Source organism: Lissotriton vulgaris, chromosome 6 (assembly GCF_964263255.1).
Source record: "Lissotriton vulgaris chromosome 6, aLisVul1.2, whole genome shotgun sequence".
Lineage (NCBI taxonomy): Eukaryota > Metazoa > Chordata > Amphibia > Caudata > Salamandridae > Lissotriton > Lissotriton vulgaris.
The window spans coordinates 1,327,668,655-1,327,693,128 of NC_141694.1; the positions used below are offsets into that span (position 1 = coordinate 1,327,668,655).

The 24,474-nt window shown below is 40.2% G+C and overlaps 1 protein-coding gene across 1 annotated transcript in view; it reads left to right on the forward strand.

Annotated features, from left to right (window-relative positions):
- Positions 1-15,930, forward strand: part of UST (uronyl 2-sulfotransferase) — a 911,106-nt gene extending 895,176 nt beyond the window's left edge. The window contains exon 8 of the mRNA XM_086927463.1: positions 15,265-15,930. Coding sequence (XP_086783589.1) covers positions 15,265-15,554 — 290 coding nt within the window. The 3' untranslated portion in view covers positions 15,555-15,930. The remainder of the gene's footprint in view (positions 1-15,264) is intronic.
- Positions 15,931-24,474: the final 8,544 nt, after the last annotated feature.

Here is a 24,474-nt window from a genome sequence, read left to right on the forward strand (position 1 = left end):
GCTGATCCACTCCCTTACCAACGAACCCACAGCCGCCGAAATCAACTTCCACAGCGTAATGAAGGCATTTGCCATCTGGATGAAAGATAGTTGCCTTAAACTCAACTCAGACAAGACTAACGTACTAATCTTGAGGCCCAAAACCTCAGCTTGGGATGACTCCTGGTGGCCCGCCACATTGCCAACCCCACCCCAAAGGACCACACACGTAACCTCTGCATCAAACTGGACTCCTCGCTCACAAAGAACTGGCATATCAACGTTGTATCTTCATCATGCTTCCGCACGACCGCCTTCTGCAAAAGACTTTCAGATGGACCCCCACCGAATCCAGAAAGACTGTCACCCATGCACTCTTCACCAGCAAACTCCACTACAGCAGCACACTCTACACCAGCCTTACCCAGAAACTATTCGGGAAACTACAGAATGTTCAAAATGCCACGGACAGACTGGTCCTCGACATCCCTCGCCGCAGCCGCATCACCAAACACCTTTGAGAACGCCACTGGCTCCCAGCCAATAAAAGAATTCCCTTCAAGCTCCTCACACTTGCCTACAAAGCCCTCCACATCGCAGGACCAGTATATCTGAACCACCGCCTCTCATTCCACCTACCCGCCAGACACCTTTGCTCCTCCCAACTAGCCTTGGCCACCGTCCCATGGATCCACAAGACCAGAGCCGGAAGAAGATCCTTCTCCTACCTCGCTGCCAAGACGTGGAACACCCTGCCTCTCCACTTCAGGCAATCCCCGTCGCTAACCCAATTCAGGAAAGATCTCAAGATCTGGCTTTTCAATTGAACCCCTGCACCCAGACAGTTCATTAGCCCCCGTGACTCCCCTCAGCGGATCACTGACAGAATATCGAAGGTCAAAATATCGACTTGCCAAAATATCAATGTAAAAATATAGAATGCCAGAATATCGACTTCCAATCTACAAACAGGTAAGTACAAAAATATCGAGTCAAAATATCGAATTTTTTAAATATCTTAAAAGTAATTTTAAAGTAATATAATAATAAATATAGTTAATTTAAACATACTTAAAATACTTAAATGAACTTAAAATTAATAAATAATTAACTATAAAAAAAGATAATTTTAAAACATATATATATATATATATATATATATATATATATATATATACATATTATTATCAAAACATATACAATATTTTTTCCATAGGATAGCGAGAGGGTTAAATTTACTATTCACACTCCAGAGTGTGAAACAGTAGGGAAAGCGTTGGATAGCGTAGGGATCAAAATTACTATTCCCACTCCAGAGAGCGCAACAGTAGGAAAAGCGTTGGATTTCGTAAGGTTAAAAACTACTATTCCCACTCCAGTGAGCGCAACAGTAGGGAAAGCATTGGATAGCGTAGGGGTAAAAATTACTATTCCGACTCCAGTGAGTGCAACAGTAGGGAAAGCGTTGGATAGCGTAGGGGTAAAAATTACTATTCCAACTCCAGAGAGTGCAACAGTAGGGCAAGCGTTGGATAGTGAGAGGGTAAAAATTACTATTATCACTCCAGAGAGAGCAACAGTAGAGAAAGCATTGGATAGCGTAGGGGTAAAAATTACTATTCCCACTCCAGAGAGCGCAACAGTAGGGAAAGCATTGGATAGCGTAGGGGTAAAAATAACTATTCCCACTCCATAGAGTGCAACAGTAGGGAAAGTGTTGGATAGCGTAGGAGTAAACATTTCTATTCCCACTCCGTGAGTGCAACAGTAGGGAAAGCGTTAGATAACGTAGCGATACAAAAATACAATTCTTACTCCAAATAGTGCAACAGTAGGGAAAGCGTTGGAGAGCGTAGAGATAAAAATTACTATTCCCACTCCAGTGAGTGCAACAGTAGGGAAAGCGTTGGATAGCGTAGGGGTAAAAATTACTATTCCAACTCCAGAGAGTGCAACAGTAGGTAAAGCGTTGGATAGCTTAGGGGTAAAAATGACTATTCCCACTCCAGTGAGTGCAACAGTAGGGAAAGCGTTGGATACCGTAGAGGTAAAAATGACTATTCCTACTCCAGAGAGTGCAACAGTAGGGAAAGCGTTGGATAGCGTAGGGCTAAAAATTACTATTCCAACTCCAGAGAGTGCAACAGTAGGGAAAACGTTGGATAGCGTAGGGGTAAAAATTACCATTCCCACTCCAGTGAGTGCAACAGTAGGGAAAGCGTTTGATAGCGTAGGGGTAAAAATTACTATTCCCACTCCAGTGAGTGCAATAGTAGGGAAAGTAAATACTTCATATATAAATATAAATAACATAAATATTAATACCAATTACAAAATAATTAAAATATTTTAAAATGTTATTAAATATATTAATTAATAAATTAAAATTGCAAACAAAAATTAACTAATAATAAAAAATTACCTCCTAATACTAATTATTTACCAATTACCAATAAATTAATTTACAATATAAAAATAAATAAAAATTAGACACAAAAAATATTTAAAATATATAATTACTTACAATTAAATTACTTCCCAAGCTATTCCCCTATAAACACACAACCCACTACAGAAAATAATGTAATAAAAGTAACATATTTATCAATTAATCAATTACAATAAATTACAAATTATATTTTAATTAATTACCAATTAATAATTAATAACAATAAATAAAATAACATATTTAATTAATTATAATTAAATTACTTCCCACCCTATTCCCCTATAAACCCACAACCCGCTACAGAATTATATTACACAAAAAATAAAAATTAATATTAACTTACCTTAAATTCGATATTTTTGTTGTCTATATTATGTCTAGTCAATATTATGTCCATTCTATATTTTTTATTCGATATTATGTCCATTCTATTCGATATTAACATTATCTAGTCGATATTTTGGTAGTCTATATTATGTCTAGTCGATATTATGTCCATTCTATATTTTTTACTCAATAATATGTCTAGTCGATATTAAAAAGTAGATATTTTGACTCTATACCCCCTCAGCACCTTGAAACCCTTATGGGTGAGTAGCCTCGCTATATAAACCCTTGATAGATTGATGACTTGCAAGTTATGTACGGGTGAAGGATCAATGCACTTCTGCAAGTTAGCAACATAAATTGTGAATTAGACTGAAAAGGGTATCCTTACTGCAACATCGCATGACATTTTTGGACCCTTTTTTTAAAGGAAAACTGAACAATCCTGGCAGTCCTGATCTATTTGGTCAACAATATATTTCCTCATTCTGCATCAGATTCCCACCCTTTTTCATAGGTAAGCATGTCAAACTACTGGAAATTCTGGAGTAGGTCACACCTAAGTCAGGAGCAAAGCACAATTATCCACAGAAAAAGCTTCGCAAAATGGATCATATGTATTTTCCTGCAACATGATTTGTTTTACCATTATCATATGATTAACAATTAATGCCAAGTATTCTATACAAAGTATTTCTATTGGTATAAGACAACGCAATATGCGATTTATATATCTGAAGTCGATAATGAACTCCAGTATCTGTAAAGAGAAGTATCTGTGGGGAAGTTGCTGGAGGAGAAGTTCTCTGACTGTAGTCTGCAGGCTGTCATGCCCAGTTAAACTTGTGAACTTTACCCTGCTCCTTAGGCTTTGTTCCACTGATTGAGTCACAAACCAGCGATATCCAGACAAGTAGCAACTGCCGTGGGTTGAAACCGATACCTCCTTGCTTATGCCAGTGGAAGGAAGGTGTGCTCATTAAGTCTCTCTAAGAAAAACCTCCACGTTCCTTCTGTTGATTTTTTACATATTCTTCGACATCACCAAGTATAATTCATGTCCCACTGCAAAACATGTCTTTTCGAGCTTTTCCACAGTGGACTTGTTGAGCAGCTCAGCCCATCTCTAACTGCCAACACTCATCCACTCAGACACCCAGGCATTTCACACATCACAGGTACACCAGCATTCTATGACCAACTAACACTCTGGCTGAGCAGCTAGAGGCGGCAGGGCTAGAATAAATGGTATAAAACTAAGTAGGGTATAACAGGACTCCTGATAAATGACTATTTCCCGTTTAAGCCTCCGCCTTATTCTTTTCACTGTAAAATTCACGTTACATTGCTGTATGTAATTTATGTCTTGATTACAAACAAGTTTCCTCATTTCTTGAAAACTGCACTGACACATGTTCATAGGGGTTTCGATAGCGTTTGAGACAGGACTTTCCCCTGTAAGGTAAATTGACATGTGCTCCAGCCCTGGGTCAGTGGCTAAAAAAAGCTGTTTTCATTAGTTTTATTTTAACCATGGCATCATGCTAATCTACAGTGAATATAGAGGCCTAAGCCTGTTGGCAACAGTGCCTGAGGGATCCACCAAGCATCCATTCATACTAAGCAGCGGCCTGATATTGATCCCTGGGTGTATCACATGTGGGCAGTGGTTGCTGTGTTTTGAAACTTTAGTGTGACCAGACCCTTTTCCTGCATCAATGTGAGTGCACAGATCGCCTTTCCTAACTGTCGACGGTATACAACTGTTACCACGGATTTTATACAACGCATACCATTACCACGCATACATTTACAACGCAGGTCATTTTACAACGCATACCTTTACATCGCAATACACTACAACGCACATACTATTACAACGCATACCATTACATCGTAAGTATTATTATAGGTACGTTTATATATTTTTTTAAATCATTTTTAGTGGTATTTGGTTATGGGGTACAGGGGTATTTTTACGTTTTAGGGCTGGGTATGGGTTTTGGGGTACAGGGGTATTTTTAGGTTTTAGGGCTGGGTATGGGTTTTGGGGTACAGGGGTATTTTTAGGTTTTAGGGCTGGGTTTGGGTTTTGTGGTATAGGGGTATTTTTAGGTTTTAGGGCTGGGTTTGGGTTTTGGGGTACAGGGGTATTTTTAGGTTTTAGGGCTGGGTTTGGGTTTTGGGGTACAGGGGTATTTTTAGGTTTTAGGGCTGCGTTTGGGTTTTGGGGTACAGGGGTATTTTTAGGTTTTAGGGCTGGGTTTGGGTTTTGGGGTACAGGGGTATTTTTAGGTTTTAGGGCTGGGTTTGGGTTTTGGGGTACAGGGGTATTTTTAGGTTTAAGGCCTGGGTTTGGGTTTTGGGGTACAGGGGTATTTTTAGGTTTTAGGGCTGCGTTTGGGTTTTGGGGTACAGGGGTATTTTTAGGTTTTAGGGCTGGGTTTGGGTTTTGGGGTACAGGGGTATTTTTAGGTTTTAGGGCTGGGTATGGGTTTTGGGGTACAGGGGTATTTTTAGGTTTTAGGGCTGGGTTTGGGATTTGGGGTACAGGGGTATTTTTAAGTTTTAGGGCTGGGTATGGGTTTTGGGGTACAGGGGTATTTTTAGGTTTTAGGGCTGGGTTTGGGTTTTGGGGTACAGAGGTATTTTTAGGTTTTAGGGCTGGGTTTGGGTTTTGGGGTACAGGGGTATTTTTAGGTTTTAGGGCTGGGTTTGGGTTTTGGGGTACAGGGGTATTTTTAGGTTTTAGGGCTGGGTATGGGTTTTGGGGTACAGGGGTATTTTTAGGTTTAAGGGCTGGGTTTGGGTTTTGGGGTACAGGGGTATTTTTAGGTTTTAGGGCTGCGTTTGGGTTTTGGGGTACAGGGGTATTTTTAGGTTTAAGGGCTGGGTTTGGGTTTTGGGGTACAGGGGTGTTTTTAATATATATTTACAAATAATAAAATTTAAATTAATTTCATTAATATAATTATTTAATGATTAAATAATGAATAATTAAATTAAATATTACAAAAATAATTATTTAAAATATAATAATGAATAATTAAATTAAATATTACAAAAATAATTATTTAAAATATATATATATACTTACCTATACTTACGTTGTAATGGCATGCGTTGTAATAGTATGTGCGTTGTAGTGTATTGCGTTGTAAGGGTATCCGTTGTAAAATGACCTGCGTTGTAAAAAATCCGTTGTAATGGTATGCGTGCTAAAAGTACGCGTTGTAACATCATATATCCACTGTCGACAGTCTCCATACAATGGAGGCATGTGAATGGCAGACGTAAATTGTTACTAAAGGGTCTCACAGATGATAGTTATTAATGAATGGCTCAATGGGGGTGGGGATAACCCAAACTAATGAGTAAACTGGTCCTCCTGGAACTAGATAAGACAATGGGAATTTTATAATGGGCCCCAAGCCCCTGCTCCCTCTCAAAAATCACTTGATTGATCTTCCTGAATTGGAGAACGGTGTCTCGCCTCACGAGTTGGAATCGCAGCCTGATGTAGTTGACCCTATGACAGGGGAAGTGGCTACACCACACAATGGACCTGTATGGGATCACAAACTGGGGCAGGATAGGAATCACCCAACATGGAGTCGTCTGGTCAGGCAGCCGTATACGATGTCAACTCTTTCATACCCAGGTTCACGAATACCTACAACTGTGACTTGCTCTTACACCTAACATTCCCCCTGACATGAACATTCCTGAATTCAGCCTTCTGAAGGTCAAACTGTTCATGTTGAAGCTCATCAGAGGTGCAAACTCACAGATAAATCGACCCCTAGTCAATAATGCCCCAAATTGATTTACCAGACTAAAAGAGAGGTGTTAGGTATGGGTCAGTGAACTGGATGACAGAGACTAGAGAGAGGCTTGGATGGCCTCCCCCTGGAACTTTCTATTTGCACATGACTCAGTTGCATCCAGTTCCACTATCTTCCCCTAACCTATATGACCCTCATGGGACTTCTCCAACATGGTAATATTTCCCAGGCTACCTGCTTCCACTGCCCCACACGAGACGCAGATTATTTTGATATGGTCTGGTCCTGTCCTGTCCTGTGACTGAAGGATACGGATGAAAGATTGTGCAAGAGCTGTCATCAGTCCTAAGCCAGCCACTAGACCTTTCCCCTAGGGTTGCTCTACTGGGCTTGCTGGAAGACCTTGGTGGCCCAAGAGTGGAGCACATGTCCGTTGGGGTGGCCCCACTGATCGCCAAGTGAGACATTGCCCAGAAATGGAAACCCCGAACCACCCCTCAGTTGCTGATTGGCAATGGGGTGGACTGATGTTCTCAACCCCAAAAAATATTTATGTTGGTAGAGGTTACCCACAGAAACATGGGAAGATCTGGGTTAAATGATGGAATTATTATGGGCTGGATCTAGCCAATTGAATATTTTATGTCTATGAAAGGTGGTATTACTTGTGACACTGTGGAACTGAGTGTACTTTTTTGGTACCTGGAAAACAGCATAACTTGTTTAACAAAAAAATATAATAGGTTATGGAATAATTTATCCATCTCCCTAAATTATAAACATCGTTATCAAAATGATAGTGTTCACAAATTTTTGTACATGTGTCTTAGTCCAACATGTTTAGACTTCTTATGGGTAGCCGCTTTCTGGGCGAAGCTGGAAACAAAGGCTAATGCAAATACTTAATTTTTGTCTTGATTATCCACACATTCATTTGATTTCTATGGCGTTAGGGAGTAAACATCTCTTTCAAAGAGAGGTAGGATTGAAGACTATTGGTACATAGTAAAAACCAATTTGGAACAACCGTTTTAAATGGTTTAGCATCCCAGAATTGTCACAACATAAACTTTCCTTGGACTACACAGTCTCACCAGAAACTCTTTATTATCAGGCTGTATTCACACAACTGGATACTGGCATTATTGTTTATTCGATTTAGCAGAATAAATCTGTTACATACATTTCTAAAACTAAGAAATACTTCCATACCATTCATCAGACTTCTTAAAGTTTTTTAAAAATTTCAGAATTCTGAATTTTGCTCTTGAAGACTCAAAGGGTAATGCTCAAACTATGTTGACAAGCACTTTGCTTCCTAAATAGGAGTCTGTCAATCTCAGGGGCACTACTAATCTTTGTAAATGCTGAAGAACACCTTTTTAAACACCTTGTCCAATAATAAAGGGAACTAAAGATAATTGCCTGATTTTTGTGGCTAAAACAATGATTACTGCAAAGCTTAAAGCCCTACCATATAATGCAATCGCATAACTCTTCCAATAGAATTGAACCAGAGGAATATATGTCCTCTCTTGGGACATATATGTCTTTTGAGTAGGTGGATGCTAATCAAAGACTTGTGGTATGCACTTTCTAATTTTTCCAGAAATACTGAGAAGGAGGTAATATGATGACTTAACAAACTAAGAGATATGAATTGAGAAGCTGAGGTCTTACGTAGTGCTATTTTTGAACTGGCTTCCAGTGAGGAATACTTCTGTAGTGTTCATTGCACTGAGAATATATTACCTTGTATTGGCTAGAGTGTCTATGAATCCTGCACCTTTCTTTGTTATCAAAATCTTCCTGTTATGACATTGCTGCCAATTAAGATCCTTCTATCCACAGACAATCAGATTCTCTTCCTTGCCCTTGAATAATAGATTATAATAAACTTATTTTTATCACATATTTTTTACAAATATAAAACAGCACAAAGAACAGACAGCTGTTTAAGGAAAAAGAAAAACAAAGGCATTAGCATGTCAAATAAGACGAGTAATATACCAGAAATAACGACAGTTACATCCAGAATATCAACTTGTTTAATTTCTTCTCTGGATTTAGGGTCTCTACAAGATCAGAGATTTTGCAAATCCTCCACTACTGTCCATTCTCTTACTTCATCCCAACATAATGCCAAACAAGGGCCTATTGGGTGAAGCTAATGGATAGCAATTGCCGTTCGAGACTTTAACATGCTAGTACATACATATAGAATTGTTTTATCTTCCTCTTTGTGAGGCATGGATGCAAGCCAAGTACATAACATTTAATAGTTAGCTGAACCAGGTGATAGCGCACACGGAATTACCAGCTCAGTTTACCAAACTCACCTGGGCCCAAAAACATTCACACCTTGACCGGTAATCCTGGCTTAACTTGCCTGTCTATCAGAATTTTTTTTCACTTTAGTACTCATACCTGTACACCATAACTTACCAAATCCTTGTCACCTGTACATTAAGGCCCCCATTAGGATGGCGGGCGGACTTTGCCCGCCCGCCATCTTCACGGTACAAGGGACCGCCTGCCATAAGGGCGGGGGTCCCGTGGGGGCTATTAGGATGTGCCTGCCATGTGCCTGCCATGTCGGAAAGGCATCAAAAACAGCACACTGTAATATGGCTGGCGGTGTCACACAGACATCGCCACCATATTGCAGCCTTTTCCGCCCCGGTCGCAGGCGACCGGGGCGGAAAGGCGGCGGATGGTCTTTCCGTCCGCCGTGGACCCCCCCCCCCAGCCATTCTAATATGGCGGGGTCATTTCTGCAGGAATGGCAGGCGGTTCGCCCACCGCCGGCCTAGCGGAAGGACCTGACGCAGGGATCGCCATGCCGGGAAGATCTTAGGAACGGAGGCAATAGCCTGATAAGAAATGTTTTTATTGAAGAACTATATTTTTATATGGACAATGTACAAATCATGATACAGGAACCTTGGATTTGACTTAACCCATTTAGCCTTGAGAAAGCCCCGGCGCAAATCGCCAAGAGGGGGCGAAACACGTGTCGGCTGTCCTTGTCGTTTGAATAAAAATAAAGAAACCTTGCTGCAAACAGAATTGTCTCTGTCCCTCATATTACGAACTGAAAGAAACGGATATTAATCCTGACAAACTAAACTAATCTTATGTGGAGATCACACTCACAACTTCTCGAATCTGTTTCCCCAAAACTGAAGCCCAAGAGGTCCAGAGCTTCGAGTGTGTCTCCATCCACCAACTAACCACACTTATTTAAGTGTTGTCTAAAGCCTTGAAATCCTTGGGCCTTTGCTACCTTATCCACGGGCTATTAGGATGTGCCTGCCATGTGCCTGCCATGTCGGAAAGGCATCAAAAACAGCACAGCACATTGTAATATGGCTGGCGGTGCCACCATATTGCAGCCTTTTCCGCCCCGGTCGCAGGCGACCGGGGCGGAAAGGCGGCGGATGGTCTTTCCGTCCGCCGTGGACCCCCCCCCCCCCCAGCCATTCTAATATGGCGGGGTCATTTCTGCAGGAATGGCAGGCGGTTCGCCCACCGCCGGCCTAGCGTTGGGCCATCCGCCCGCCATCCTAATGGATCCCTAAGTCCTATGGATCGAAAGGGATATTAGAATAATAGGTAGTAATATAACATTTACTTTTTTGAAATAACCACTGACGGAGAAAGTTTAAACACTTTATCTATGCAATGTCTTGTGAATCATACACCACACAAATGAGTTTAAATTTCTTTCAAGAAGGAAAATAATTATTAAAGCAAAAGTTCTGCAAGAGTTTAAAGATGAACCTTTAGACATTGGTACCATGGAAGGGTGAAAAAGGGAAACAGTACAAGGACATACCCACACAGATTATATTTACCTAGAATGGTGCGAGGACCAACCCTGGCCACGGGCTGGGACAAAGTGAAATGGGCTCCCGACAAAAACAGATATCAGCAGGACAGGACAGATGCAGGTCAGGACAGGTAACCTCAGCTAAGTGCAACGCTAACGTCACACCCCTCTCTGCGGCTAACAGTCGGACCCCGACTGGGTCATCGAATCTTCTCCCTCTGCAAAACTCCTGATTCTTCTAAGCACTCTGCTCTCGATTCTCCTTCAGCGTACATTGGGTCAGTGACAGGTCTGTGACAAGTCGGACAATCTAACTGACTAAGCCTACCTTAGTTATACTAATGTCCAGGGCAATGTACCACCACCCAGTGATGCAAATATGTGTATTCCCTTCATTTGATTGGTCAGAAAGGCGAGGAGAGGTCATCACACCATACCAGTATGAAGCCATTTCATTCAATAAAGTTGATCAATGTTCCCGTCCATAAATTTTCTTTCATGTGCACTTTTATTCCACCCAGCAATATTATTTCAATTTAGTATACATTGCTAAAACAAATTTGCAAGTTGTCTTCCTCTTTGCTGGTCATAGGGTCAGGTTCTCATGCGCACCACAGGCGAGTCTGTCATTGGCATCAGTTCAATGCCACTGCTCGAGGACTTTCAGTACTTTTGGTTCATGCGCAGTGCAGATTCAATATGGCGTTACAAGTCATCCTTCAGGCCCAAATACGAGCTATAAATAATGTCAAAGAGAGACATTAGAATGCGAAAATAAATGAATGCACTGTATACCACTTATTTCTACTCTATCCCCATTACTTTAATTTAACTATAGCATTAATAGTTAAGCAGAACAAACAAAATTTAGTTGAAGCAGTAGCCGGTGCATTAATGTGTAAGACATGAAGTGGCCATCTTGGCACTAGTGCGCAGCTGCAAAGATTTACCACCAAAAGTAGCAAGACGTCACATCACGTGGATGTGGCAGACGCATGCGCAGAAATGTTCCCGCGTTTTCGGCGGCCATTTTAGGACACTCGGGTTACTGTTAGTAAAAGCACAATGGAAAGCTCCCCCTAGATACTACAAATGTTGTGTAATGCAATCATTAGTAATACAAAACATGTTGATTAATCAGTTATATGTTATTTTGAGAGGGCTGAGTCCAAGCAAGTTTCTTTACATATGAAACCTTGCTCCTTCATATGCCTTCAGTCACCATTTCCATTGTTTGAACAATAGGTTTGTATCACCTGGCACTCCCAGACCATGTGTTTTTAGCTTGTACTGAGATGGCTTCCCAGACATGAGACCAGTTATTCAGGGTATGTTGTGTGCAGAATAGCAGATATCCAGTCTTCCCTATGGCAGAATCTATAAGATAAGTATTGAAAAGTGGACTTGCCTGTTGTTTTCTCAACAGTTAGGCTGGCATTTCACTACTCTCATACTAACACAGTCTCACAATCCAGATCCCACTAGGCCTTAAATGCCAGTGGAGGCTGAAGGCAATTTTCCTTCAGGGCTCTGTGGAGCAATGATAACCTCTCTGAGGCCCATTTGGCTATTTGTTTGGATATCTAGTAAAGATGACTCCTTGGGTTGCTCTGAGCCCCGCCCCCATATCAACCTCGCTGGTTTGACCAAATTAGTATACTGCAGAAAATGCCCTTCTCTCATGTTAAACCTGTGTTGTGCTTCATCAAATGCCCAAAAACCCTTTGAGCTGAGCTCTTCGGTAACACATGTTCCTGCTAATAGCCTCCATCTTATAATCCACATATTGTAGCTGTGAATGACAAACTTTTTTAAAGTAATGAATCCGTTCTCCAAAATCTCAGGTTATAAAATGGACAAAACAGAAGACATTTTAATTAATGCTTAGATTTCTAAGGTATTCAAAAATTTGAAAAGATTGGTAACATATTAGGCTGTTCGATAATGTGGGAATCAGATTAAAGGAACGACCTCAGTCACATTTCACCTACATTTGAGGGCCTCTTGTCAGAAATAAAGTAGGATTTCAGATCCTGGTGAAATTTGTCTTTGGTGAATGCCTAGATCTACAAATATTTTAAGTACCTAATTTCTTAGCTTTACTTCAACGTTTTCCATGATGCTTCGAAAAACCTTTTATTACAAAATGTAATTGCTAATTAATCTCTTTTGTTTGGTCCAAAGAAACTTCCTGAGTTGCTAGAGGTATCTTATGTGGGAGATTGCAAAAGGGAGGGTGGGCTCTTCTTGAAATTGAAAGCTATGATCTAGAAGTCACTGCTGAGTTTCTGTGGCAAGTTAATATTCCGGAATCTAGTAGACGGATTTTCCTCAAAACCACGATTAAAAACCGGTAGTGTACCGGTTTCCTTAACTGAGTACTGTTGTGATTCACCCTTTTAAGCGAACATAGTTGGCTAATGTCTCCCTCTTTTTAACAAGTTGTGCATTCAAATGCTTTTGGATGGGTTTGAGTTTGATTTGTTACTTACTCAACTCGTGGTCCCTCCAGTCTGGAGGTCCTTCTGACCCAGACTACATGGTAACAGTTTATCTTTAATTAAGCTACCCTTAGGGTGTACAGGACAGTGACTGTGTTAGCTCTTACCCTTAACTACCGATTCCTAATATTGGTTTTTAATTTTTAGACAGGACGGCCCCCTTTCGTCCCTCCCCTTCTTACAACGGTCCTGATGAAGACCCCGGCAAAGGACTGAATTTAGCCTACACAAAGGGGTCGAAACGTCGACGCCTCTCCACTTTTGGACATCCGGCACATCCCTGTTTCACATTAAATTACTTTTGTGACCGTTGAACGCCCTTACTGGAAGTGCTTTTGCAAGATTGGCCTTAATTTATATGGGCCTGTTTGGTTTTTGGAATAATTCCTAATTCCTTTTGGATTTATGTATTGACATACGTTATCTACAAATCTGTGTATTACTCCTAACCTTTTCACGACTTTTGAGCACTCTTCCCTTTCCCCTTCCCATATTGGGGCCTTTTCATTTTTCTGATTTCTTCATTTTTTCTTGTAATGTTTGCAATGATGTTTCACGAAATTTTCATGTTATGTTGTTGAATAAATGACAACATTCTCTTGCTCTTGAACCATCACCTCAGTTTCTTTTGTAATTTTTAATTGGTATTGTTCGTATTCTTCTTCCACGGGGACCCCCCTTACATTTACTACATTAGGTAATGGTATGCATGAATAGCTACCAGCCTTTTTAATATAAACAGCACACTATCACCTCCCTATGAATAAAGTTGGTTAAGGGACTTGTGTGCTGTGTTTTTAGGCACTCAGTTTTATGTGTGTGTTTGTCACCAGCAGATTTTTCTGCTCTCCACTGTTTGTCACATTTTCTGTTGTTTGTTTTGGACACCTCTTTCCTTTCTTCTTATTTCTTTTGAGAAGCAAGTGACTACCGATGATGAGACAGGGGCCTGTCTGGAAATTGCATACCAGTTACCCCGTTGGTGGTGTTTCCGTGAGGCGTCTCTTGCTTATCGCACATTTTTTTTCTCTATTAAGAGCTTAGTCCAACACTAGGTGAGGACTCTTGCGACCAACTTTTGTTTTGGGTCACAACTTGTGCTGTTCTGTGGTGCTGACGGGGAGAACAGGTGTGTTTTTTAACGCAGGCGTAGTACAGTGCATCACCTCCTTATAACGTGTATAAGAGAGTGTCTGGGAGCAGTATGTTGTGACTGGCCCTCTTTCATAGTCACTGATATATCTTGACGCCGTTGGATTGGGTCTGTAGTTGAATTACATGTTTAGAGTGGAGGGCGACCCTTTCCTTATTCCCTCTTAGCTCCAATTTAATGTTTGAGTGACAATGTGAGTGACAATTTATTGAAAATACAAAAAAGAATATCAGAATGTAGTTTTTATGCTGTAAAGTTATGACGTTGAAACAGTCTTAAAAAAAAGCCTAAAACGCATAGCACTTTTTGTTGAAAAGACAAGAGTTGCTTGAAGGGTGTTGTGATCATCACTGTACGGCCCCATAAAGAGTCCTGGGCAGCATTGTATGCAATTTGACACTCTTTGACACCTAGCCAAGGAGTCTGTAAGTTGTGATTTCACCCTGTCTGTACTGTGCGATCTCTGAGCATGTTCTAGGAAGTAGTCTCTTGACTCTCTTCTTTGTTTGTCATCTTATTCTGTTTCACACCATGTTGAATATGTGATGAAAATAGTGCTGTAAAATTCACTATTTTGGTCTGTCGTTTTCCAAGAATTTCTAGGGGGGAGAACCCCTCCAAACCCCTCTAGTAGGGGTTGGCCTCGCTCGCTGCGCGCCAGACGGGGGCTGGTCTGGCAACATTTGCCAGGACTGCTTTCAGTTCCCAGTCCGGCCCTGATTGAGGCTGGTCATTTGCTAGTGGCAAACACTGAGGATCGTACATCTGGTCCCAAAAGACCAATTAAGACTCACAAGGAGTGGTTATTCTCAATAAATACAACGCTGCATGAGTATGAGGTGACTTGGTGCAGACTTGCAAACAGTAACTTCAGTTCTGTTTCCATCTGCTTTGAGCTAATGGAATCTGTGTGCAGAGATGGCAGAGACAGAATTTCTGAATCTCCCGCAGGATAGGGCTCGCTGATTACGGGAGCAACATGTTCTTCCCCATTCCTGGTTTGAAAATATTAAATGTGGTACAAGAGATGAAATACCAACCGGAAATAGTAATTTAAGATATGGTATTTCTTTGACCCCCTGTACCCTGCAAACCCTTATTCAGGTCCGATGATGTAACATGATTAGCCCTCCTCCTAAAAAAAAGGAAATGGTGGTGTGCAAAGCAAAAGTTGGCAGTGAGTTCAAAGGTTCTGCTTTGATACTTCTGATTAAAGTACTTTTTTCTTTTTTTTACAGAGCACCGAAAACTGGGAAATCTAACTGTGACCGTGAAAAAGACCATCCCTTCTCCCGAAGCACTGCAGGTGCTCTACCAGCGCATGAAGTACGAGTATGCCTTCTATCACTACGTCAAAGATCAATTCCATCTGATCAAACGCAAGTTCGGAATGAAGTCTCATATCAAGCCAGTTCCCAAGCCAGAGTTCTTGGTCCCTAACCCTCTTGAAACCGAAGAACCAATTGAAGATGAGGATAGCGTAGACCACAATGATGAGAAATGGTTGGAAGACATCTATATGAGGTGATTCAGGCACCCTGCTCTGAAAACCTTTCACCCCATTTCTTAAGAGATTTTTTATTTTTAAAAAATACTTAAGGAACTGAGTTTCTGCAGGGAAGCCTTTTGGTCATTCCCACATGTAGGGGTGAATTGGAGATACCTGTTTTTGGGGCTCTTTGTTTTTTTTCTCTTTTAACATACCAGGTGGTAACAACAAATGCTCCTAATTGTCGATTCTGCAATCCGTGGCAGAATGTATGAAAGAGCAGAAAATAAAATGCAGAAGAAATTAGAGGGCAGTGCATGGAGAGAAATGCAGAATTCTGTGTAAAAAAGGAAACAACTATGTAGGTAAACAAAAGCAGAAGCAGACACAAAGAGTAGAAGAAAGAAGAAAGAAACGGTAGTGGAAACAAGCAGACTACACAGAGAAGGAACAAAAAGACTCCGAATGCACTGCACAAAGAATAACAGCTACAGAAGCATAGAAACACAATTATTCAACAAATAATGTCAGATGCAAAAGTGGAAACGGATTCTAGGAAGAAGTCTGCGGTGATCACTCTTAAAGACATAACAAAGTCCTAGAGTTATGAGCACAAAGGATGCATGAAACTGGACCACAAATGCAAAGGACAAGAGAACAGATTGAGCAGAAAGAACAAGTGCACACAGACTGCATCGCTTCATTGGGATGCCCCAACAGGCATAGTTAATCAAGAAACAAAAAGGGAACCTACAGATGAAAACCAGACAAACGTCTTAGATCTACTGAGTGTTTCGAAGACCTCAAAAGTGTGGAGCCACTAGCGCAGCAGTAAACAGTAGTACTCCTTGAATTAGGTATTAACTATGCTTAATACGAGTTACAGCTACTTATTTTGTTTTTTTATGTTGAAAGAAAGATATTTTGTGATACTGAGATGGAACTGTGGTAGAGGCAGTGTTTGATTAATACTCCCCAAAGAAGTTCATGTAAAAAAGTTTAAACGCTTGCGTGTGCGCGCACACACACACACACACACACATACACACACATTTACTAAATATCTTTCTCACACACAGACAGGCTGGACTGCTCAGAAACCTGTAGATGTTATGCCTTATACATATAGGCATTCGTATACACAATCAAATGAAATGAACATGTTGCTCAAGAACAGTGAATTGTGTGTTCCTTCCAGCCGATTGCCTAGAACTGAGGAATGGCACTTCCTGCATCACCAGACTGTACTCTGTATCTTACTGGTACTTTTTAGTTACAGGGAACACATATAAACTATAATATGAATCAAAAAACACGTAGGCGCAGCCAATAGCATCCTTACACTATCATAAGTTATTTGATACCCGTCCGCATTGCCTTGTACAACTGCACTACCATGAAGGAACAAAAGAATGGGAGTAAAATAGGTGCCCTAAGGGAATTAATGACCGATTGCTCTAACCACAATCAACTACAAACTTTACTTTAAGTGGTTTCTGTGAAATTACTTTGAGGAAGGCGTAGTGCAGCAAGAGTTGGGGCATGAGGTGGGCATTTGAAGTCGTAGCCCATCTTAAATGGTAATCACTTAGTAAAGCCCTGTAAGAGGTGAATCTTATGCAAATTATTGCACTGCACTGCACTGAACTGTTGTATTTTGTTACCCAGTCAAGTTTTAAAAGTTGCAGCCAATAAATATTTCTGCCAGCAAAGAAGAGGCTCTTTGCAAAATGATGCCTATTTGAAAATGTGTTTATCAACGTTTATGTGGATAAAAATAAGATCAAATATTGCCATAAATGTATATGGTATTTCGTGGTAATGTTTTCTGTTTTATTCACCTCTTGCTCGATAACCCGAAGTGGCACTTTTCCCCCTGGTACTTCATGAAAATGAATGGCACATAAGCTTTCTAGACTGCCCAAGGACTCGAATTGTATGCCATGAAATGTTGTGTACATTTACATATTTTAATTTAAACAAAAATCTCTCTCTATATATATATATAAATATATATATATATGCATACACTTTAAACTGGTTAATCTTTATCTGGCGTATTTATTGTCTTTCCTGAACATTGTAAATGTTATGATGTTAATGGTGCAGTTAAATAAAATTATTTTATGTTGACTCTAATGGAAGAGTTTGATCTTTTATATATAGACCCACCAGACAGGCCGTGTTAGCTAGATTGACACAGTATACCTACATGCCTTATTTAAGAAAAGGATTACTGTATACATCACACACACACCTACACTTGTGCTTATAAGGGAGCAACAGTTTTCCTCTTTAAAATATATATATATATATATATATATTTGTAAAGGTTTACAAAGAATGAATAAGCCCTCAGTGGCATAAGAGAGCTGCCCGGTGACACCTTCTTGCTTCACAATAACACAATACTGCAGAACCTGAGACGTACACATGCCGAAAAAAAAGCCCGCTTGGGCAGTGTTTGAAATGGAAAAATAGAAAAGCATGTACTTTGTACCAGAGTAACTGCTTGTTTCTGAGAAGTACCAGTACTCTCCAATTAAAAGTATTATGTGACTCTTGAGAAGTGCAGGTACTCTCCCTCTCAAAATAAAGTGCCTGTACTAAGCACCGGCCCATTTAAAGCACTTGGGGAAATTAGACTACAGGGAACATCTGGCCCGCCAACACAGAGAGGAAGCACACGCTGACAATATGTTGGCATGGCTACTGCATGGCGTCTCTTCCTGTTTCAACCTTTAAAGGCATTACATAATAACCCAATAGGCATCAATTTCACTTTTGATGAGTACTGTCACTCGTTATAAGCAGCGTCCTACAGGATTTCCTATCGGATCGCCCTCTCTCCTGGCTAATCCAGCTACAATGGGATGAACTAGATGAGGCACTCTAAAGAGAAGAGATCTGTGTGGGTATTGCTCAAATAGTGAGGAACAAAACTCCAGGGACAGATGGCTTCCCCGTTAAAGTACTACACCACCTATAGCACGTAGCTGACCCCAAAACCGCTAGAAATATATGAAGAGACAAAATAAACGGGCACACTCTCAGAGTCCCTCCGGGAAGCCCTAATCGTGGTACTCCCAAAGGCAGGGCGAGATCCCCTAAATGTAAGCTCCTACAGAACATTTGCACTTCTTAACTGAGATTTCCAAATGTTGGGCGAGGTACTAGCCAATAGGCTGCTGCCAATAGTTGGCACACTAGTCCATACAGACAAGAATGGTTTCATATCGGAATGAAATACTTTTTTGAGCATCAGTAGGTTGTTGGAGCTGATGAGGAAGTGTACTGGAGATCACAGGAGCAATCGGGCAGTGTCACTTGACATGGAAAAGGCATCCGATACCGATAGATGGATTATCTCCAGAGAGTGCTCAAAAACACTTGAGTAGGCCTGACGTTCCTTAAGTGGGTCAGAACACTTTATGGCCGCTGGAGTCAAAACAGGGCAAAACATTTTTTTCCGGTTTGAAATACACAGAGGAACCAGACAGGGATGCCTTTTATCCCCACTGATCTTCACACTTGCCATGGAGGTGTTGGCAGGTATGCTAAGAATGCAAGCCCTGCAGTGGGGGGTCCCAGCCTTTGGTGAGTGGCATGAAGTGTCACTGTACGCAGATGATGCCCTGATCTCCTTGTGTGATGCTGGTACCTCTCTCCTGACCCTGATGGTGATGTTGGACACATTAGGAGAAATTTGAGGCCTCAATAAAAACTGGACTAAATCCTGTTTATTTCCATTATCCCAGGTACACAAGCAAAATCGGGTGTATGTAATTTCGACCAGACTTTCATGGAAGTTTGACACACTCATATACTTGGGAGTACACATCTACTACACTGACACAGACCTAATAGTAGGTAATCTAAATAGGGCATTTAATGCGCCCTGCAAATGCCTCCTATTCTGGAACTGTGTCCAATTGTCCTCACTGGGCAAAGTGGCGATTGCAATCGGTTGATATGGCCATGCCTGCTGTATTACTTTGCGGCACTGCCGCTACTGCTTACCAAACAGTTCTTTCAGACACTGCATGGGCTTCTATCAGACTTGATTTGAGCAAAAGGGAAAAAGAAGGTTGCACTACATAAAAAACAATCCTGTTGTTAGACCGGGGCCTGGAGGCTCCTAACTTTGAGCCGTATTATGCAGCAGCGCAGCTACAATGGCCGTTACACTTGCTCAGAACCATCCCAATTGTTAAATGATTAGACATTCAAAGAACACTCAATGCGGAGCTCTTCTTGACTTCTTAACTTCCTAGCTACTGCACGCCCCCAAACCACTTCCCAGCAAAACACATCAGATACAGGTGGCACACAAATGTTGGCATGATTATGTACAAAAAGGAGGGACATTCCCCCTTTCACATCTGTTCTACCTATCTAGTCCTTACCGAAAACATGGCAGAATCGACAATGGCTCTAACCCTACAGACTATACTGTCCCATGGGGGCTTATGCAATGCTATAATGGCCCTATACACCACCACCCTATACACTTGCACAATACCACACACCAGACTTAGAGGTCAGATGTTTCTGGTCTGCATACCTTCATTGAATTCACAGACAAATAACGGATGCGGGTCACAGAGCCAGCCAAGGAGATTTTCAAATACCAAAGGTTCTGATGCGCACAATTTAATTACTCGCATCAGGCCTACTTAACTCTGAAACGTATTCACTGGATGTTCCCAAGATCATCTTCGGACTTTCCTAGATGCCAGAAACAGGTTTCTATCACATGGTATGGGACTGTCCAGTGAATCTCCAAACATGGGAAGATGTGATGTAGAACATCTCTCCGACCTAGTAGTCCGAATTGGAATCATGTTTGCTCAGTCTCAGAACAAAAAGTGAAGGGGACAAATACATATGCAGTTTCATAGACCTAGCTAGCCCTTGTACTCTTTAAAAGGCAAATAGCAATGACCTGGAAGGCTTGTGCATCACTCGACACAACACACTGGCTTAGGGACTTATTGAAACGGGCCAAAGCAGAAGCACAAAGACCCAGTCGCAGAGAGGTGGGGGTCCAGTTGCTATCACTTGGCATGTATATATCACATACATATTGGTCAAAATGTTGTAAGACTTCCCTGAGTTCCAACATGCCCCCTACATTGACTTTGAGTGATGAAAGGACCACCACCTGGACAACTATGAGCACACTACAGTCTGAGTGACAGTCAACCCACCAGACACCATACTCAGAAACATACAGTTGAGTAAGTAACGTAAATGGCACCCAGGAAGCCCCCCCCCACACACACACACGGACCAAGCATATGAGTGCCACAGAGGCCACCACCTCACAAACTTGCCCCCCAGTAGAGCATGTTATCTACATATTGCTCATATACCCAATATGTGTGTCTGTTTTACTACAAGCAACCCCTCTGAAAGGAAGAGGGGTTGCTGTCATCATAGATGTATGATTTCACCAACAGTGTTTGTACATGGCTAACAGCCTGTGATGTTTGTTGTTACCTAATTGAAACTCAATAGAGAAATGCAACAAAAAAGAATAACACTACATAAACAATATAACACAATACAAAATGTTCTGTTAAATGTGTGCATTGAATTCTTTGTAAATTAACGTATAAATGTCAGGGTTGATTTTCATATCCCTTTCACATAATATTCCAATATTGCTTTAAAAAAAAAGAAATGTCCTGATCTAATTTTGAAAGGCTTTCTTAGTTACAAGTACTTCCAGCACTGCAATGTGTGGTTTATATGCTTCTGTTATTACTATGGCATGCCTATATATAACATGTTTATTTGCTGTACAAATATAATTGAAGTACAACTGGTCATCACAATGTGGTCAATTTCGAATCAAACTATGGGGCATATTATCAAGAACGTCGTTCAAATCATTGCCGCTTTAGTGGCAGGAAATGCTGCTAAAGCAGCGATAATGGGCTTGATAATATGCCCTGGAGAATTCCCATAGAAGCCCAGGTTCACACCAGAACCTGGCTTCTGTGGGAATTCACAAGAGCATATTATCAAGCCCATTATCGCCGCTATAGCAGCAGTTTCCTGCCGCTAAAGCGGCAATAATTTTAACGCTATTCTTGATAATATGCCCCTATGTCTCTCCCGACAAGTACAAATTATATCACATCAGATGTTAGTCATATTTAACTGTATCACTAGACCACAGATTGTATGACTGAACACAGAAAACAAAAGAGCAACTTCAGCAGAAATCTCCCAATAAGTGAGCCCACAAACTGTGACCTTTTTCTATAGGAGATGTCTCAAAATATTCCACTGCCTTCAATTTCATAATTCAGTAGGCCTCAGCTCTGCGCAGTTTCAATTCTCTGTGCTTCTCTTACATAACCATGAATGTTTTTCAAAGCATGTAATTTCAACCTCAAATCTAAATACTTGCAGTTTTATCCGCATGATTAAGTGCTAATGGATGATATTCATCTTGACTTCTAATTGCTCTTCTAATTCAGTTATTCCTTACTGCCTAGCATATTGTGCTTGCCACATACATTTTTTCACATCTGCAAATTAGTATAGGCGCCTCAAATTTGATATAGCATGAAATACTCCTTAATAGTAAACGACTGATTTGAATTATATCTTATTTTACATAGTTTGTCATGGCAAATCAGAAAGCCTTATATTGTGCACATTTACTGGTTTACAAGCAAATCCATTTATTAGCCTTAGTTGAATAACTTCTGCCCAGTATATTTCTAAGCATCTGTCCACTGCAAAATTTAACACTTGGTTTATTTCTAACACATTTTTCACTCTGTGGCTTCTGAGAAAGTATATGCTAATGTTTTAAGCATCCTATTGATGTTAGGTACATCACTGTTATATGTAGTAATTCATCTAATCCTTTCTGATTCCTCTTTGATTTTTAGCTCCGAGCATAGCATTTGCTTCTCTTTTTAAGTTTACTAATCTTTTCCTTAGCCATGTTGATGCTGTTAGAATCAAATGTTCTTGCTAGGAAGCACTTCTGTATATCCCTCCTTGCATCTGAAAATTCCTGTTCTTGAGTACAATTTCTCTTTGCCCTACACACTACTGAAATGGTATTGGGTGTATTGTATTTGAAATTTAGGTTGGAAGTATGCAAGACAGCATTGCATAAGTTTCTTCCTTAAACATATTACTTCCTATTCTACCTTGATGATATGACCCTACATCGAAGAAGGATATGCAGTAACAATAATGTGTCATAGCAAAATGTATATTGTACATGATCCAGTTATCTATGAAAACCCATTAGTTTTTCTTAATTTCATGTTTAAATCACAACATCATCAATAAATCTGCTCAATCGTAGATTTTGTCTATCTGCTCTGAAATACTAAATCCGGGCCATGCCCCCTTCAAAATTTCCCCATAATAGGTTAGCTTAGAGGGGCACACATTTCCTGTACCTATCTGTACCAACTATCTTAATGCGAAAATTCATTATTTTTCAAAATGACGATCACCATCTTTAATACCATTTAATTATGCTCAAAATAATTCTTAATCATTTACTAGGCTTTGCTTAAAAAAAGCTTTTTGAAGTCAGCAAATCTCAACTCTCTTCAATGTTTGTATTTAATGATCTAATATCTAATTTACAAACAGCATCTTATCCTCCCAGACAACATTAATTAAAATCTTTAGGATATGTTCAGTATCTTTGATATAGGAGGGTAAGTTAATTATAAAAGGTCCCAAATTCTAAATCCTATTTTGAGATAGGAACCAGTCCTTGAAATTATGTGTCTGCCCAGTGGAGAACAAAGCATTGTTGTGCATTTTTGGCAGAATATATATACATGAGAACTTAGGCTTATATACCTGAAGTTATTTACATTCATCATCATTACAAAGAGACCATATTCATGAGATTTAAAACAAATGATAATTGATAAGCTTACAGAGTACAGCCAAAGAGTTACCATATAATTTTTCACAACAATGCCCAACACCCCCTTTAAGTTTTTTGCATTACAATCACACTTATTCATTTCCACAACATTGCCTCCCTTGTCTGCCTTGCAAATGATAATATATTCACCTTGTTTTAACTGCATCAGGGATTTCCTCTGTCCTTTCCTAAGATTTAATTTTCAAATTGGGTGACATATAATCATTTTCTTTTCCTTTTTTTCCAATTATTTCATACTTAATTCAAATAAGATATCAGTGTTATTGACTGTTGGCCACTGAGACGTAAAATGGATTTACTTTTAATCCACTGGCCCTACTAAATGTGATATCTACATCTAGTTTTTTTAATGGATGTCTTAATGATACAGGGTATCTCCTCAATGGACTCTTGAGAGTATATGTAATGCTAGGTGCATTTTCATTCATGTAGGTTGCTCCTTTTTTGTTACTGTGTGGATTCCAAAACATATACTCATATTGATGCAAGACTAAACCTCCTATGGGTGCAATCCTCACCTTTGGTCATGTTCTTAAGCCCGTGTTCATAGGGATTTAAACTGTATGAATCAGATCACTCCGAAGATGGTAGTTATCCACATGTACGATGCTTCTCCCCTACAACCCTGCATAGGGACATCTATTATTGCTACAACACTGTTTATTATGACAAACATTGTGTCTTTCAGAATCACTTCAACAACAATCAACATTCTTGAGACCAATGAGTGATCATCCCCATCACACCAAATGAAAAGACAAATTATTTACACAGTCAACACTTGTGTAATATTTAAATGAAAACGTATATATAAATTTGCAATAAATACTCAAAGAATATAGTTCAACCAAATTATGTAATAATGCACTCAAAGTGATGGTGCAGTACAAGTGAACAGTGAACACATATTTGGTGTAATAAGACAAAATGTCATTAGAAAAAAGAAATAAAGTTTCTGTTTTGATCTATAAAATAATTATTTTTCCAAGAGCACAGATCTCATCAAATATTCTGGGT